Source organism: Echinops telfairi, unplaced genomic scaffold, assembly GCF_000313985.2.
Source record: "Echinops telfairi isolate 266 unplaced genomic scaffold, ASM31398v2 ScPeMD7_443;HRSCAF=831, whole genome shotgun sequence".
Classification (NCBI taxonomy): Eukaryota; Metazoa; Chordata; class Mammalia; order Afrosoricida; family Tenrecidae; genus Echinops; species Echinops telfairi.
The window spans coordinates 75,834,045-75,848,019 of record NW_022104341.1 but is presented as its reverse complement, the minus strand read 5'-3'; the positions used below and the strand labels follow the sequence as shown (position 1 = coordinate 75,848,019).

The 13,975-nt window shown below is 44.9% G+C and overlaps 1 protein-coding gene across 1 annotated transcript in view; it reads right to left on the bottom strand.

Annotated features, from left to right (window-relative positions):
- Positions 1-13,332, bottom strand: part of RAB3B (RAB3B, member RAS oncogene family) — an 82,966-nt gene extending 69,634 nt beyond the window's left edge. Inside the window, exons 1-2 of the mRNA XM_004699429.3 lie at positions 13,259-13,332; positions 1,838-2,065 (exon numbers count right to left, since the gene is read on the bottom strand). Of these exons, the coding sequence (XP_004699486.1) occupies positions 1,838-2,065 (228 nt within the window). The 5' untranslated portion in view covers positions 13,259-13,332. The remainder of the gene's footprint in view (positions 1-1,837; positions 2,066-13,258) is intronic.
- Between the last annotated feature and the right edge of the window lie 643 nt (positions 13,333-13,975).

Genomic DNA, 13,975 nt, shown 5'->3' with positions numbered 1-13,975 from the left:
TCACATCAATGTGAATGGGGGGAGCACAGAGTGGAGACCTAAAGCCCATCTGTAGACAACTGGACATCCCCTTACAGAAGGGGCATAAAGGTGAGATAAACCAATCAGGGTGCAGTATAGCACTGATGAAACATACAACTTCCTCTAGTTCTTTAATGCTTCCTCCCCCCACTATCATGACCTCAATTCTACCTTACAAATCCGGCTAGACCAGAGCATGTACACTAGTACAGATAAGAGCTGGAAACACAGGGAATCCAGGACAGATAAACTCCTCAGGACCAATAATTAGCGTAGTGATACCAGGAGGGGAAGGGGAAGGTGTGGGGGGAAAAAGGATGAACTGATCACAATGAAATACATATAACCCCCTCCCAGGGGGAACAACAGAAAGTGGGTGAAGGGAGACAGTGGTCAGTGTAAGACATGAAAAAAAATTTTCAAATTATCAAGGGTTCATGAGGGAGGGAGGGTGAAGAAGGGGGGGAAATGAGCTGATACCAAGGGCTCAAGTAGAAAGAAAATGTTTTGAAAAGGATGATGGCAACATATGTACAAATGTGCTTGACACAATGGATGGATTATGGATTGTGATTAGAGCTGTACCTGATAAAATTATTTAAATAAAAAAGAATTTTCATAACATAAAATATATTATAAATGTGTTCCTATAGCCTCTAAAATACTTATACATTTTATTAGTACTATTGGTAGGTACTAATAATAGTAGCCAGCTATTGTGGTTAGCTTCCAAGATAGTCCCTAAAGATTCTTGTCTCCCAGTTTTCACAGCTCATGTAATTCTTCCCAAGGAGCCCCGGTGGCACTGTTGGGTAAGCATGAGGCTGTTGTTACTCACAAGGTCATAGGCTTAAAGCTACCAGCCACTCCTTGGGAGAAAGATGAGGCTCTCTGCTCCAGTAAAAATTTACAGCCTCAGCAACACTATAGACTCAATGGCAGTAGGTGGGGAGTCGCTTTTTCCACAGCGAATCAATGACCAATAGAATACTCCAAGACTAGCTTAGTTCCTAAGAGATGAAAACCTTCTCTGGTTTCTTGTATCTCTCGCTATGGTGGAAGTCAGCTGCCAGGCCACAATAATACTTAAGCAGCTCTGTGGAGAGGGCCAGATGGGGTGGAACAATGGCCTCCTGCCACCGGCCAGCACCAACTTACCAGCTATATGAGAGAACAGCCTTAGAAGTGGATCCTTCAGCCCCAGTCAAGTCTTCAGCCTTAGCCAACATCTGACTGCAACCTCGTGAGAGGCCTCAAGCCAGGGCTCATCCAGTCAAACCACTCCTGAATGCTTGACCCAGAGAAACTGTGATATGATTGAGTTATTAATGTTTAAGTCACTACGTTTTGGGGTGGTTTGCTATGCAGCAATCGATAACAGATATGGTAGTTAACATTTATTGTTCACTTATGTGTTCTAGAACTATGCTAAGCAATTTTTGAACATTATTTCACCTAATCCTATGATGTAGACACCATTACAATAGTCAAATGAAAGATAAGTGGCCCCGGGGATAGTAAGTCATTTTGTCAAGTTGTCACAATAGTAAATGGCACAACTAGAATTTGAACGAAAGTCGCTGACGCCAGTGCCCAGTTCTTGTTCACACTTTTATACCGGCCAAGGTAAAATCCTTGGATGGTTAAGCGCCAGGGGGTACTGCACAAAGAGGAGAGAGACCATGCGTAAAACCAACCAGGAGAAGCCTCAAGGCAGATTCAACCAATATTGGCACCTGATGCCCAGAGCCCCAGAAGTCCCAAGCTGGTCTTGCCTCTTGGTTACAGTGTCTCACCACAGACACTCAGAACTCACCCAAATCTGCAGCTTCACTCGCTTCTCGTGACGGTAGACGGTTTTCACCTTGAAGTCGATGCCCACCGTGCTGACAAAGGCTGGAGTGAAGGTGTCATCAGCATAGCGGAAGAGGAAGGAGGTCTTGCCAACACTACTGTTGCCAATGATGAGCAGTTTGAACATGTAGTCAAAATTCTGGTCAGAGGCATCTTTGACTCCAGCTTTTCCATCGGTCACTGTAGCCATCTGTAGGAGAGACCTGTGGTCATTCAGGGATGCAACTGAGTCATCAACCAGGCAATGGTGACCCCACCATGCACACACTCTTTCCTCACCCCTGCATTATGGAGGAAACACACTCACACAGAATTGCCCGTTGCTGCACTGGCCCTCGGAAAGAAGATGAGACTTCCTACTCCCAGACAGAGTTACAGTCTTGGAAACTCACAGGGGCAATTCTATCCTGCCTTATAGGTTTTGCTAAGAGTCAGAATCAACTCGATGGCAGTGAGTTTGGAACATTTTGCACCTGTCCCAATGCTGTCTCAGAGCCTGGGGTGGAACCCCAGCTCCACCCATTCATTCCTTCAGCAAATATTTACTGCATACATTTCTCTGGGTCAAGCCTTGTGCTAAGTAAAGGGAACAAAAGAGTGAGTCAGACATGCTATCTGACTCATAGCAACCCTAAGTGACAGAGTAGAGCTGCCCTGTAGTGTCCTAGGCTGTAATCTTTATTGAAGAAGCCCTTGTGGCACATGGCTAAGTGCTTAGCTGCTAATTGAGATGTCAGTGGTTCAAACCCACAGCCATTCCATGGGAGGAAAATGTGACAGGCAGCCATTGTAGAAATTTACAGCCTTGCAAACCCTATAAGACAATTCTACTCTCTCCTACAAGGTCTCTCTTAGTCATAATTTGACTTGACAGCCATAGCATATGATACACTTTCTTCTCTATTTTCTATGCATCTTGTAAGGAACCTTGGTGGTGCCAATTAACACTGAAAGATTGGCAATTAGAACTCACCAGCCGCTTTGCGGAAGGAATACCTGGCAGGTAATCTGTTTTCCTAAAGATCACAGCCAGGAGGGGAAGGAGAAGGTTGGGGAGAACCAATCACAAGGATCTACCTATAACCCACTCCCTGGAGGATGAGACATTGGGCAGTGTAAGACATGAAAAAATAATAATAATTTATAAATTATCAAGGGTTCAGGAGGGAGGCAAGGAGGGTAGGGGAAGGGGAAAAAATGAGGACCATTTAATACCAAGACTCAAGTAGAAAGAAAATGCTTTGAGAATGAAGATGCAACAAGTGTACTATTGTGCTTGTATGGATTGTGATAAGAGTTGTATGAGCCCCCAATAAAATGATTTAAGAAATTATAGCCTACAAAACTCTATAGAATAATTCTATGAGTTGGAATTGATTCAACAGCACACAACAATAGGCATATTTTAATTGCCAAGACATACTGTCATTGGTTTTGCATCCTGTCCTTTTCCACTTAACATCGTATCCTAGGTATCTTACGAATACATTAAAAACTCTTCACAGATATCTTTCTAGTTGACTACATTCCAGTCTATTAAATGGACATGTATAGCATATGACTAATTCTTTCATGTTATACATTTAAACTGCTCTTCTATTATTAGTTATTATAAATTAAACTACAGTAAACATTTTTTAATGTTTTATTGTAAATTGGCGGAGTTTACATATCAGGGTCATCATTTTTGCATTCAACAACTTAAACAACCTATCAAACTTCCCAATAGCTTGCCCGAATTCTACCCTCACCCTCTGCTGCACTTTGGTCCCCCCTCTCCCCCTTCTAGTATATTATCTTCCCCTTCATTCATGTTGATGTCTGTCTACCCTCTAGCTTAGCTGCTTCCCCTTACCTCCACTCCCCTCCCATCTGTTTCTTTTCGTATGAAAACCTATTCTTGATTTTTAAAAATATATTATCAGTGACTCCATACAGTATTTGTACTTTTGTGACTGACTAATTTTGCTCATCGTACTGCCCTTCCAAACCCATCCCTGTCATGAGGTGCTTCACAGTTACATCATTATTCTTTAATGATGTACTGTATTTCACTGTGTGTATGTGCCAAAGTGTATTTATCCATTCTCTATCCGATGGGCATCTAGGTGGTTTCCATCTTCTTACTATTGTGAATAGTATTGCGATAAACATGGGTGTGCAAATATCTGCTCATACTACGTTGTTGTTGTTTAGGGGATATATAACATAGAATGATTGCTGGGTCATAGGGTATTCCTATGCCTAATTGTTTAAGGAAGCACCGCACAGTTTTCCACAGTGGTTGTATTGGTTTACAGTCCCACCAGCAGTGGGTAAGGGTTTCAGTCTCCACATTCCTTCTAGCATTTGTTATTTTCCACTTTTTATTTTTTAACTTTGCTATCAGTGCTGGGGTAAGGTGATATCTCATCGTTGTTTTGATTTACATTTCTCCAATGGCTAGCGATCACAAGCATTTCTTCCTGTGTTTGTTTTCTACTCAAAGGTCTTCTTTGGTAAACTGTCTGTTCATGTCCTCTGCCCATTGTTCAGTTGGGTCATTTGTCTTTTTCTGATTGAAGTGCTGAAATTTCCTTTAGGTTTTAGAGATTAGTTCCTGTTTGGTATGTCATTGATAAAAAGTTTTCCCCAGTCAGTAGGTTTTCTTTTTCACCTTTTGGTTATAATTGTTGATGCCTATAAGTGTTTTGTTTTGAGAAGGTACTGGTCATCTGTGCTGTCTTTCACTGTGTTTGATCATGTATTCATACCATGTCCTACTGTCCTGTTGTTTTCATTGGTAATCTTTCTAGTTCTGGAGTTTGTATTTAGGTATTTCATCTATCTTGATCTCATTTATGTTTATGGAATGAAGTGTGGGTTCTGCTGCTTTCTTCTCCAAGTGTAAATCCAACTTTGCCAGCACCAGTTGTTGAAGGGACTGTGACTATTTCTTTATGTAACTCTTTGCTCACTTTTCTCGTTATTTTCTTAGAATTCCTAAGAGTGGAAATTGCTGGATCAGATTAACTTTACAGATCTGATCCTCATCTCAATTTTATGATTTTTATCCTCTACATAAACCTGGGAAATAAAGTCAGAGGATGGGGATTGTAATTCACATTTGGTTGTGAAGGAAACTGAGGACCAGAGAATAGGGGACCTGCCCAAATGGTACAACGAACAGCCGAGACTTGATGTAGTACCCTGTAGTGTAATGGGAAAACTTTTAAATCCCTGCCCCATTTCTCAGCTGAATACTTGGACAAAGTACATCATCTCTGTAAGTCACAGCATTTTTACCTTAAAATAGAGAAATTGCTCCTTCATTCATGGAGTTCTTATACAGACAGAAGGATTAGTGGCATATGTAAATCATCCAAACCAATTTCTTGGCACACTCTGTTGTTGAGTGCCATCGAATTAATTCCAGCTCATAGTGACCCTACATGATAGAGTATAACTGCCTCATAGGTTTTCCTAGACTGTAATCATTACAGGAGCAAACTACTAAGTCTTTTCTCCCTTGGAGCTGTTGTCGGGTTTGAACTGCCAACCTGTCTTCTGGTTTGCAGCCAAGTGCTTAATCATTGTACCAAGGCACATGGTAAAGGTGCAATAAATATCATTTCACTGACTCCCCTTTTTCATTACTGCAGCCAAACTGCAGTTCAACTAACTGCTCTCTCCTCCAGGCGGGGCTCCATTAGCTGAATTTGGTTTGCAGTTAATTGTCTGTCTCTCCTTGTGAATTTAACTGTTTACCCATCTTCATTCCCCATCTACATGGGCCTATAGTAAATCCTTAGGCCAGGGAATGATACTTCTTTCAACAGATATCTAATGAGCATTTAACCCATTTCCCTTCAGTATGGACTATACTTCAACAGGAAGAAAACAGTAATCCTCATAACTGGGCCAATAATCAACATTGTAGTAAATGAAGATGAGCTTGAAGTGGTCAAGGATTTCATTTCACTGGGCTTCACAATCGACATCCTGTGTACAACAGAATGCAGCATCGCTCCATCTGGCAGGGTCACACAGCAGTCAAGAGAGCAAAGAATGGGCCAATCTGCTGAAAAGACCTCTTTAAAGAGTAAAATCATCACTTTACTAAGGTACTCTTGACCCAAGCCATGGTATTTTCAATCACCTCACATGCATGCAAAAGCTGGAGAGTGAATAAGGAAGAGCAGAGAAGAATTGAGGCCTTTGAATTATGGTATTGGTAAAGAAGGTTAGATATACCCTAGAAAAATGTATCTTGGAAGAAGTACAGCTGGGATGCTCCTGAAAATGGAGGGGGATAAGACGTTGGACATGCTACCAGGAGGACATACTTCAGTCCCTGAAGTAGGACATCATGGTGTGTAAAGTAGAGGGTCAGTGAGATAGTTTATTGTGCCAGCCTGGCTGATAAACACAAGTGGGATTAACTGAAGGGCAGAGAGATAAATGGCTTGGTGAGCCTTGCCTTTCTTGTCTCTCGCTCCGTGATCATTGGACCAGTGTGCGGCTGCCTTGCTTGTTCTGTGCCTCAATTTAAAGGCTACACTACCTGTGGGATGCCTAGCCTGTGGACTGTGTCGCTGTAAGTTGAGGTCCCTTTAAGACATCTCTGGAGCTGGGGACTGGCAGTTGGTGACCTGCCTTGTGATTGGCTGCTGTGCTGACATAGCCTAGCTCTCTCTACAAAAAGAGGAAGATCTGGCAGCAGACTAGACTTGAAGGACTGCTAGTCTCTCAACTTCCTCTCACGGACGTGTGTTGCACTGAGCCATTTGTAGTGCTTTATAATTTAACTGTTTATTTCTTGTATTATATATTTATCTGCATATGATTTAACAGTTCATTTATTGTTATATATCTAATTATCTTTATAAATAAATACATTAAATTATCAGCAATTTGGTTTTATCTCTCTAGAGAACCCTGTCTAACACAGTCAGTGAAAAGAAGACCCATAACGAGATGGATTGACAGAGTGGCTGCAACAAAGGACTCAGCCTAAGTGATTGTGAGCAAGGGGCCAGACCAAGCAATGCTTCAGAGCTTGGGATCAGAGCTGACTGGATGGCACCTACCCTGTTTCCCTGAAAATAAGACAGTGTCTTATATTAATTTTGGCTCCCAAAGATGCGCTAGGTATTATTTTCAGGGGATGTCTTATTTTTCCATGAAGAAGAATATGTTACACATTTATTGCTTTATTAAAAGAGACCTCATACTTCCTGTCTGCTCTGGCTGCGCTGTGGCCAACAGTGAGCTGCGTGGCAGTGTCTGCTGCTACGGTCCAGAGTCCAGAGTTATGGTAGCTTCGGCGGGCCTTATTTTCGGGGGGATGCCTTATATTTCAGGGAGAGGCAAAACTGTAAGTAGGTCTTATTTTCGGGGGATGTCTGACTTTCAGGGAAGCACGGTAACAACAAACTGTCAATGTCACGGCCTTCATTTTTCTCATACAGCTACTTTATACTTTTAGATTGCTAGAGTCAGGTGGGATTTTGGAGCACCAGCTTTATCATTAAAAAAAAAATAAACGTAATAAAAAACAAAAATGCCACAAGAGTGCAACATGGTGTTGGGAAAAAGTGTGGCCTCTGAAAGTATCCGCAGGAAAAGTGTCTGCCCATTCGCTATAGGGGCAATGGTGCTTCAGTGGTAGATTTCTTGCTTTCTATGCCAGGGACTGAGCCTAGATTCTGGCCACAACATCACCCATCGGGTAGAGTGAAGATTTGCATGTTTCTATGATGCTGAACAAGTCTCAGTGTAGTTTCCAGACTAAGAGGAGACTGTAGGCACAGTGGTTAAGTGCTCCAACCCACCAGCTGCTCTTTGGGATAAAGATATGGCAGTCTGCTTCCATTAAGCAAAAGCTATTTATAGAGGCATGTATATATGTAAATATATAAATATATGAATTCATAATGAAAGGGATAGAGTTCTATGTACACATATTTATATGCTAACTATTAAGATAGCAGACAGACTTTGGGCCTCTACTCAAGGCCTCCCTAAACACAAGAACACTTTGTTCTAATAAGCTGGCACTCTTTGATACTCACCTTCCAAACACAATCACTGAAGACAAAATGGGTGTTTAAGCAAATGTGGTGAAGAAAGTGGATGGTGCCCAGCTATCAAAAGATATAGCGTCTGTAGTCTTAAAGGCTTGAAGTTAAACAAGCAGACATCTAGCAGAGAAGCAAATATGCCACATGAAAGAAGCACACCAGCCAGTGTGATCATGAGGTGTTGGGATCAGGTATCAAAAGATCCAAAACAAATAATTATATCAATGTGAAAGGGGTTGGAGTGGAGACCCAAAACCCATCTGTAGAAAATTTCACACACACACACAGAAGGGTTACAAGGAAGGGATGATTCAACCAGGGTGCAATATAGCACTGAAGAAACACACATCATTCTTCTAGTTCCTGAATGCTTCCTGCCCCCCACCCCACTACCATGATCCAGTTCTACCTTACAAATCCGGCTAGACCGGAGTGCACACATTGGTACAAATAAGACCTCTTAACACATGGAATTCAGGACAGATAAAACCCTCAGAAACAGGAGTGGCAATAGCAATACCAGGAGTGTATGGGTATGGTGGGCTTGGGATGGGAACGGGGGAGTTTGGGGGAACCCATACAAGGTTGGATATATAGCCCACCCTCCAGAGGGATGAATAACAGAGATTCGGGTGAATGGAAACAACGGACAGCATAAGACACACACAAAAACAAAAATAATTTATAATTGATCAAGGATTCACAAGGATGGGAGGGGAAAAAAGAGGAACTGATACCAAGGACTCAAGTAGAAAGAAAATGTTTTAGAAATGTTGATGAAACGTATGTACAAGTGTGCTTAATACAATTGAATTAGGGATTGTCATAAGAATTGTAAGAGCCACCCAATAAAATGATTAATAAAAAAAATCCACAATGTTTAGAAACTGATTGTGTTAATAATTGTATAATTCTGCTTGACATGATTGAACTATGGACTGATATGCTATATGTATTACCTCCCAATTAATAATTAATTAAAAAAAGGTTTACAGCATGGGAAACCATATGGGGCAGCCTATTCAGTGCTCTAGGATCACTACCACCATGGAATTGGCTCTACAGCATTGGGTTTTGTTTTTATTTTTTGGTGTGTTTGTTTTCTTTTTTCCCAAACTAAGATAGACAAGGAAAAAAAGTGTGGTGGTCTTTTGAAATATCAGCCAATGAAAACCCCTATGGGTCACAATAGTCTAATCTGCAACCAATCATGGGAAAGGCTTATTCTATTGTCACCAGGCGCCAGGGCCACCTGGAGGGCAGCTATCAACATTAGCTAGGACTTCAGTGTAAAAGATAGTTTCAATTCCTTGTCTGACCCGATCCCCTTCATTTCATGAGATGAGTTTATAGAAAAAAAAATTTTTTTTAAACAGGCTATGGGAAGAGAAGTGATTTTCCCAGGGTCACACAGCATATTAGCTGCAGGGCCAGGACTAGACCTTCCATTACTTACTGACTTCTAAATTGGGCTGTATTTCAGGAAAACAGAAAGCACAAGACAATTCCAGGATAAATAAGGAAACGTCCTCAGTGCCCCAGGCTTCTCTTTCCTAGACTTTACCACTTGCACTGTCAACATCTGTTTGTGTGCACACAGCATGGCTTTTCCATTAGGTCGCCTGAGAACAGGGGAGGAGGCAGTGGGCTGGGGGTTCAGTTGCGAAGCCCATTCGTATGGAAGCCCCCAAGGAGTTCTCAGGAGACAGGCAGAAGCTACGCAGACATGTGGAAGAGAAAGCAGAAAGCTTCCTAGCAGCTCGCAGCCGCCTGAGGCAGAGCAGAGCAGACAGGTCACTGCACAGTGGTGCGTGCAGAACCGCTTTGGTAAGATAAGCATCAATCAAATCTTCTCTCTCTTTTGTGACAGTCACATAAATGATAGAGCTGGGAGCTGCCTCCGTGACGAGCCATACAGATGAAGGCCCAGGGTCCATCTGGGAAGTTATCCCTGGTCCTCCACTGGACAAAGAAGGAAATGCTCGGCGTCAGTGATTTGTTTAAGGCAGGTTGAGGGCTGGTATGAAAAGCAAGTAACTTTTTCAATCTAACAGCAGAAATAAGTACCTGAAAAGAAGGCAGTTTGGGCCAGAAATGAAGGTCAGAGGAACAGAAAGTTGTAAACTGCAGTAAGAAGAATGTATTGAAAAAGAAAATGGATGAGTTTCTCTTCATGGAAGGACTGAGTCCAAGAGACCTGGACTCTCTTGGAGGCTTGCACTGTCTTGCTGTCTGGCTCTCTCAACAGACAGGCGATGTTAGGGAAATCATGCTCTGGACCTCAGTCTTCTTATCTAGTAATGCCCAGAAAAACGGTTGTATGGATTAAAATCACTAGGTTGAAAACAAAAAGCAAACTCCAGACTCACTGCCAACTAGTCGATTCCAACTCAGCAACCTTACAGGGCAAAGCGGAATTGTCTCTGTGCATTTCCAAGACTGCGACTCTTTAAGGGAGTAAAAGTCTCTTATCACAGGTGGGCTGGTGGTTTTGAACTTCTGGCCTTACAATGAGCTGCCCAACAGGTCATCACAACACCAGTAGAGCTCCTAGAAAAGCCTCTTTTAAATTTGTATGCATGTATGCTTTAGGTTCTCTTCCAGCAAAGTCATTCCGGGAAGCGGAAAGAGCGTGAGGCTTTGAATCAAACAAATGGGACTTCATTCTCAGCTTATTACTTATTAGCTGTGAGACTTTGGCAAGACATTTTACATGACGAAGAGTTTCCCCATCTGTAACACAAACTTTGTTGGATAGATTACAGGTAAAGAAGGAAACCGTCTAGCTTACTATATGACGTAGAACAGAAACTCAGGAAATACAATTCATTGCCTTTCTATTAGGAACATTTATCTATGGGGTCTGTGATCTGAGGGAGTTCAGCAAATGTGGACTTCACGTTGGGATATACACCACTTCCCTAAAGCCACCCTCCCCCATCTTTTCTGTCATCCTTCCTTTAGACCAGTGGTTCGCAACTTTCCTAATGCCAGAACCCTTTAGTACAGTTCCTCGTGGTGTGGTGACCCCCAACCATAAAATTATTTTTGTTGCTACTTCATAACTGTAATGTTACTGCTGTTATGAATCATAATGTAAATATCTGATATGCAGGATGTATTTTCATTGTTACAGATTGAACATAATTAAAGCATAGTGATTATTCACAAAAACAATATGTAATTATATATTGTGAAATATTTATTTCTAATGACAAATAAATGGAAATGTGTCTTGAAGCATGGTGTAGCATGGATAACAGTCTTCGCGCCGGGTACTCATATGTGGGCGTATCTGCATTTGGGTGGACCGTCTGGAGATGGACAGAGGAGCGGTGTCGCGGTTCCTAAGACCATCGGAAATATGTGTTTTCCCACAGGTTGAGGACTGCTGCTTTAGACTATTCCCTTCTGTCAACTCACCACCCCCAACCCCCACACTGCGCACCTCCTCACTGCTTTCCCAGGTCTCTTAAAGCCACAGAAATGGTACCATAATAGCCACCATTTATTTGAGCACCCACTGAGAGCCAAGCACTCAACAAAATGCTTCCAATGAATTCTCTCTTGTACACAACAGATGTTTGATAGATGTCCATTTCCTTCTTTCTGTATTTTAGAAAGAGATGGCCATGGGGGTGACCTGAGGCAGAAAGAAGCACATCTGCTTAATAACATCAGTGACCTTTCTCTTTATGCAGTGCCTTACAGTTCACCAAGCTTTTGACCCACGTTGCCTACCTGCTTCTCTCCATACGTCTTGGGGGCGGAGGAGAAAAATAAGAAGGAGCACTAACATAGTTCCAACAAGGTTGATCCATTCAAGCAGCATACCCTGCGCACCTGCTCTGTGCTGGGCCCTGTGGAGGACTCTGGGAAGACGGACAAGAACCCTGAGCTCAGGCTCTAGAGAAGAAAACTGCTTAACCATTTTCTCTATAGGTTACTGATGCCTCCCTTCACATCATCCTTAAGAAACTTTCAGCTTTGCCTTTTCCCAATGCTCTTTACTCGGGCAGAAACATACTTCCCCCTGCTTCTAACTGAAGCCATTGAACCCACCCACTCTTCCAATATAGCTCTTCGAACTCACGCGTGCTAGGCCTTCTCACCACCATACACCGGACTTCTCGTGACTGCCATTGTCCTCCAGGGTGCGGAGAGCAGGACCCGAGGCATCACCTACGCCTACAACATTCACCTCTTTCCACTGGGTCTCCTGGAAGCTGTGAGGGAAGGTGGGCTCATTCTCCCAAGCTCCTCCACATCGCTACTAGCTTCCAGAGGTTTCAGTCCTGCCTCCCCAAAGTCCCTTCCCATACTTGGGCTCCAAAACGCAGACTTGGGGTGAATACATTTTCTACGCACAAATGAGCTTCAGGTCCTTGATTCCAGGGAGCAAGGTAATGGAGACCTGTGCCTGGGCACCCACGGAATCCACGCTGGCCCCATTATCTTCCCACCTGCACACCACAACCCCCACTTGACCCCCGGGGCGCCCTCCACCCTAAACTTTTAAGTTCGCTAACTATTCCTCTACTCCTGGCTCTCAGACCCCTACTCCATCCAGTGCCTTCTACCCCTGGACAAAACCTAGGCGCTCCGGTTCCCACCCAAAGCCACAGCCCTCTCCCTCTTAGCAGCTTTCCCCGCCCCCTTCCTTGGCAGTCAGGGTAGACTCAGCCTCTACTCCCACCTTCCCATTCTCCCCACCCCTTACCCCTATCCACCGTCACCCACATCCCACCCTCATCACCAGCACTCCACACTTTTTCTCCCCCAGATCCCCAGTCCCACCGCTCTCCCACCGCTTTACCTTCTCCTGCCCAGATACCTTACTGCCACCCCGCGCCCCTTCTTCCCCTCGGCGCCTCCGGCCCACCCAGTCCCGTGCCCTCAGCTCCTCACCTCCACGCCCCTCCCCTCAAACCTCACCCCTCCGCAGCACCTACAGCCCCCCAGGCTGCTGGGGACCCCCTTTCGCACTGCCCCCTGAGCTCCCTCCTTAACGCTTCTGCTCCCAACGCCCCCCATCCTGGGACACCCCTCAACGAATCCCCACTGCCCACTGCCCGCCAGTGTCCCCCAGCCTTCCCCACAACCCGGCGACCTCTTTTTGCAACTGACTTCCTCTGCTCCCTGTCTTTGGGTGCTCCTCAGAGGTCCCCACGATCCGGGGAGACCTCACCCCAGAGCCCTCCGGCCCCCAGCAGCCTCCGCAACCCCTTCCCGTGGTTGTCCGCGCCGCTGCTCCTCGGCGCTCAGGCTCCTGGCTCCCATCGGTCCGCGCTGCTCCCCGGTACGGGGGCCGCGCCCCTTACCTTGGGCTCAGGCTGCGGGACCAGGAACGGCTTGCGGGCTGCTCCGCCGGACAGACAGCGGACCTGCGGGAGCCGGCGGGAGCGCAGCCGGGCACAGTGGGCAGGGCAGTGCCGGTCCGCTGGGTCCGCACCGCGGTGGCTCGGAGCTGAGGCTCTTACTCCAGCTCCGCCAGACTCCAGCCCAGTCCAGTCCCCGCCCAGAGGTGGGGTCTTAGTAGCTCCGCCCCCGGGTCGCTGCGCTGGGCAGGTGAAGGGGTTCGAACCGAGGTTGACTCCCTTGGGGGCCTCAAGCTTCCTGACATCTGGGCGACTATCATGATTGATCTTAATTATCACGCCTCATTCCATAAACTGAGCTCACCTGGGGGATTAGAGCCCTGTGGCGATCACTGGGATGTGGTGAACACCGAGCTCTGCTGTTTGCAAAGCACTTTCTGTCCTCACAACAGCCCGAGGAGGGAGGCAGAGCATGGAAGTCACTGAGGCACAAACCTAAGGAGTATTCTCTGTGCTGTGCATGCTTGCCACACAGCCCCACCAGCCCCGGTCAGTCCACCTGCTTAACACTTCCTTTCCCTTCCTGTTTCGAGCGCTGGGCCTCTTGTCCAGTCCCACCATTTCTTGCCTGGCCTATTGCAGTAACATCTTAATACTCTTTTGCAATCGATCCTCTACCCCAGCAAACTGAGCATGCCATTGTAGATGCTACCATGTTCC